Below are 4,761 nucleotides of genomic sequence, written 5' to 3' on the forward strand. Positions count from 1 at the left end.
AGCAAAACTGGTATATAAATATTTTAGTCCACTCAGTAACTGGCACGACCCATATTAGTCACAAAACTGCATTATTAAAAAAAAAATTCTAATTTATTTGTTTGTTCGTTAAAAAACCTGAGTTATTAAATTATCAAATTAAAATTATTAAAATTAGTTATTAAAGATCGATTAAAATTATTTCTGCATTATTAAATCATTTTTAAATAATATTATATTGTGAAAAATAATGAACGAACCGTGCAGCATAAATTCCCTTGCTATTTAATAATATGCAATCGAATCCCGTGCAATTTTTAAACCCGTTCCCACTTCTGAGGCTTTTATTTGACCCGGAAGTATAAACTGCTCTTTAATACAGAAGGAAGTGTGACTTCACAAAGAGCAGTTGTACAGTTGATATCATGGCATTAGATGTGCAGTCCAGAGCGAAGCGCTATGAAAAGCTGGACTTTCTTGGTGAAGGACAGGTATACGACATAACTCAATCTTTAGTGTTTAGCTGCAGCATCTCTTGCAGGTGCATGATAATCGTTCATTTTAATAATGTATATTGCCATTAATGCATTGAACAATTATTTCGCAGTTTGCAACTGTGTACAAGGCAAGAGACAAAACCACAAACACTATTGTTGCTATTAAAAAGGTAAGACACTTCAGTTTACACTTTTTGAAAAGCATCACTTTTGATCAAATTCTCTTGTTTTAGTATTTTACATTAGGTAGTAGAACATTTTGATTATTATTATTGTTATTTGAATCATTCCTAAGTACCTTTATGTTAAATGTTGAATTTCTTGTTTGCAGATAAAAGTGGGGCACAGGACAGAAGCCAAAGATGGTGCGCATTGGATGTGTCATAATTTTTTATTATAATTTTTTTTTGAGTAATCATTTTAATTTGTGTCTTATATATACACTATATATATTCTGTTATCCAGGCATCAACAGAACAGCCCTTCGAGAGATTAAGTTGTTGCAAGAGCTCAGTCATCCAAACATTATTGGTGTAAGTCTTGTTTATATTCATATAAATCTTTGACGCACTGCTGTGGTTATATGCTAACACTGACATCAATGAACCTGTTTTCTATCTCAGCTCTTGGATGCTTTTGGACACAAATCCAACATCAGTCTTGTCTTTGACTTTATGGAGACAGATCTCGAGGTGACAACATTACACTTGGACATTTATTGTTTTGGTAACTTCAACAACAAACCTATCACAGAGCAAAGCCATAAAGAACTACAGTAGATCAAACGATAAAAGTCCTAATTAACACAGTATAAGTATGATGTTTATCCCTCCTAACTGTTTGCTCTTAAAACACTTTACATAAGTAGTTGTATTATGGTCTGTTTTAGGTGATTATAAAGGACACCAGTCTTGTATTAACTCCAGCCAATATAAAGGCATACATCCTAATGACGTTACAGGGTCTGGAATATATGCACAATCACTGGATCCTGCACAGGGTGAGGTTTCATGCATCTGCTCCATTACGCACACTACTGTTCATATGTGTGTGGTCTGTAATATAGAATTTCCAAAGAAATTAATGATTTTCTGCAGCAAGGATGTATTAAATTGATCAAAAGTCATTTATGTGTTACAGATGATTTCTATTTTCTATTTTATTCGTCAAAGAATGTTGAAAACATGTCCTGTTTCCACAAAAATATTAAGCAGCACAACAGTTTTCAACATTTATAATGATATGAAATGTTCATTGAGCACCAAATCATCAAATAGGAATGGTTTCTGAAGGATTACGTGACACTGAAGACCGGAGTAATGGGTGATAACATTCAGCCCTGCCATTATAGGAATAAATTACATTTTTAAAATAAAATAGAATGGGTTTTGAATTGTAATAATATTTCATAACACTACTGTTTTTACAGAATAAATGCAAGCTTGGTGAACAGTACTTGACTTATTCCCCAAATAAATCCTGATGAAAACTGCTACTTCAAGTCAGCGTAATTGTTTTCTTCTCTTTTTTAGGATCTGAAACCTAATAATTTGCTACTGGATGAAAATGGAGTCCTGAAGCTGGCTGATTTTGGCTTGGCCAAAGCGTTTGGAAGCCCGAACCGAGTGTATACACATCAAGTTGTTACAAGGTTTGTAGAAGACTTTGATAATTCAGTAATGATCATTTACAGTAATACTTGGATTTTCTTTATTATGCTATTGTTTAATTTTTCATGTTGTGTGGGTCCTCTCAGATGGTATCGTGCCCCAGAGCTGCTCTTCGGTGCCAGGATGTACGGTGTGGGTGTGGACATGTGGGCAGTTGGCTGCATTCTTGCTGAGCTTTTACTCCGAGTGAGTACCTGACATTATCCAGTGTTTGTAAAACCCTTTGGCCCTTTTCACATTTCTAAGTTCCCCAGAATCAAAAGCTGTCAATGATGGGTGAACTTCTATAGTGATGAACAGAAACTACAACAAATAAAAAATGTTGTGTTCCTGTTTTCTCCAATAGCAAAAGAAAATAATCACGATAGTGTTTCTATGACTTTGTAGAAAACGAAAAAATAACATTGCTTAGGTTTGATTAATTACTTTGGTCAGAAGAGAGAAAGATTATCTTTTTAATTGAAGTATTGATTGTTCTTGCTCCAGGTGCCATTTTTAGCTGGTGATTCAGACTTGGACCAGCTGACAAAGATATTTGAAGCTTTGGGAACTCCAACAGAGGAGACATGGCCTGTGAGTTGTAGTTATCTTCTGAACTTATTTGTAATTGAGAGAGTTTTACTTCAGCTTCATTTGCATATTTCTCAAAACCTTCAGTTTTCAGGCTTTGAGAAATCCCTGTGTGTATATGAGCCTGAGGAAGAATTAGTGATTTGTTCTGGTTTTTGTTTAAGGGGATGTCCAATCTTCCGGACTATGTGTCATTTAAACTATTTCCTGGCACGCCGTTGGAGCACATCTTCAGCGCAGCTGGAGATGACCTCCTGGAGCTTCTGAAGGGATTATTTACCTTTAACCCCTGCACACGCACTACAGCTTCACAGGTGCCAGTAACTGGGTCTCAGTTCATTTAGCTTGATGCTTAAAGCTAATCTACATTAGAGAGCGTCTGAATGAATGGATATTATCATTCTAGGCTTTGAAGATGAGATATTTCAGCATTAGACCAGGACCCACCCCAGGACCTCAGCTTCCCAGACCAAACTCCTCAACAGAAGCCCTGAAGGAGAAAGAAAACCTGTTGATTGGAATCAAGAGAAAACGTGACAGTATTGAACAGGGTGAAGACAACATTCATAAATACTAGATAAACACATCCGATAGATATCAGTGTTGTTTAATGCTCAGATGTGGTGTTGACTGATGAATTTGCACATGGTTTGACATTCAGACCAGAATTTTGCACATGGTTTCAGAACGTTACCAGATTTAAACAACATGTAAACAACATTAAAAACTTGATTTTCACCACAGGGGATCCTAACATTTCCAGTGGGGTTTTTTGTGTGATTAATGAAAGCTTTCAATTAGATTATTAGATTAGTGTGTAATAGAAAAGGATAATGTATAATGAAACTGATATTGAAGTTTGAAATCTAATAGTTTTTTCCTATCCCATTTCTCAGGTACCCTTAAAAAGAAACTAGTTTTCTGAGTGATTTGGATGCTGTTTTCTTCCACCGGTGCTGCTGTGGTTCTGCGAGAATGGCAACAGTTCAACAGCACATGAAACAGTGTTACGGAGTTAACATATTTATGTGTTAATAGTTGAATGAATTATTTTTTTTTCAATTATTTTTTTATGTAACTTAGGAAATTAAATTATCAAAAAATGTAGTTTTGCCTTTTGTCTCTTTTAATTATGCACAACACGAGCATATTCAGTCATATTTTTAGCATATACAATAAATAAATGCTTTGCCATCTCTGTGATATTTATAATAAATCTGATATTAATAATAGTTAAAATAATGTAATATTTTCAACTGTTGTATTTTTAAGTAATGCTTATAAGGATTTAGTGAGGTTACTTTCCTGAAATCCTGGTTAATCTTTATTTCCAAGCTTATTTTTATTATCATCACCATAAAGCATCTAAGGCAGTTTGGTTTGTTTTGAAAGTAGTCCTGAGGGAGGTGCTGTTGTCTCAGCTCTGTCTGTAACTTCTCTCTTCCAGGAGAGTTTGTTTGTTTGTCAGTGAACTGGCTGCACTTCAGCCAACACTTTGTGATATGTTGAGAGTAATGTTTACAGACACAATTTCAATAAACGGAGACAATTTAAACCGCATTAGTATTACATAAATACTTTGTCTCGATGCATAGATAGTTTATTCTACCTAGTCAACGCTTACAGTTGAAAACTGATGTTCCCTGCAACTTGCATACTTTACAGATGCGTCAGTGATGGGATGCTGTCACATTCAAGCCAGTCCTCCATCTATTAACCTGTGTGTGTGTAAACAAAACAAGTACAACAACATTTTGACATGAACTGAAACAAAGATATCCGAATTAATATAATAACAATAATATAATATAAACCTCTTCCTGTCCCCAAGTAAGACTTGGCGCGGTCAGGCTATAAAAGACCTTTTAATTAACGTTATATGTTTTTCGTCGTCGTTGTGGTCGAGGGGACTCGAAACCGTCACATTATGACGATAGCGGAAGTGATGAGCGTCGGCGATTTTATTTGACTTGTATGTAAGATCAACAATTAATGTGAATAAACAATAAAGCGCCACTGTAAGCCAACACGGCTTTGTGATTTGG

General features: G+C 35.1%; 1 protein-coding gene across 1 annotated transcript; it reads left to right on the top strand.

Moving 5' to 3' along the window:
- The first annotated feature begins 331 nt into the window (after window positions 1-331).
- Window positions 332-3,823, top strand: LOC132140344 (cyclin-dependent kinase 7). Its single transcript, XM_059549136.1, has 12 exons — window positions 332-470; window positions 587-646; window positions 808-841; window positions 942-1,009; window positions 1,100-1,168; window positions 1,366-1,476; window positions 2,009-2,127; window positions 2,233-2,332; window positions 2,633-2,719; window positions 2,881-3,030; window positions 3,123-3,267; window positions 3,613-3,823. The coding sequence occupies exons 1-12, from the start codon at window positions 405-407 to the stop codon at window positions 3,639-3,641; spliced, it is 1,038 nt and encodes a 345-aa protein (XP_059405119.1). The 5' UTR covers window positions 332-404; the 3' UTR covers window positions 3,642-3,823.
- The last annotated feature ends 938 nt before the right edge of the window (window positions 3,824-4,761 follow it).

This window comes from Carassius carassius, chromosome 5 (assembly GCF_963082965.1).
Source record: "Carassius carassius chromosome 5, fCarCar2.1, whole genome shotgun sequence".
NCBI lineage: Eukaryota > Metazoa > Chordata > Actinopteri > Cypriniformes > Cyprinidae > Carassius > Carassius carassius.

Bases quoted from the DNA above. Each gene is read 5' to 3' on its own strand.
- LOC132140344 (XM_059549136.1), top strand. From the start codon at position 405: ATGGCATTAGATGTGCAGTCCAGAGCGAAGCGCTATGAAAAGCTGGAC. The intron at 2,128-2,232 runs GTTTGTAGAAGA...GGGTCCTCTCAG, and splicing joins ACACATCAAGTTGTTACAAG to ATGGTATCGTGCCCCAGAGC. The intron at 3,031-3,122 runs GTGCCAGTAACT...TTATCATTCTAG, and splicing joins CACGCACTACAGCTTCACAG to GCTTTGAAGATGAGATATTT.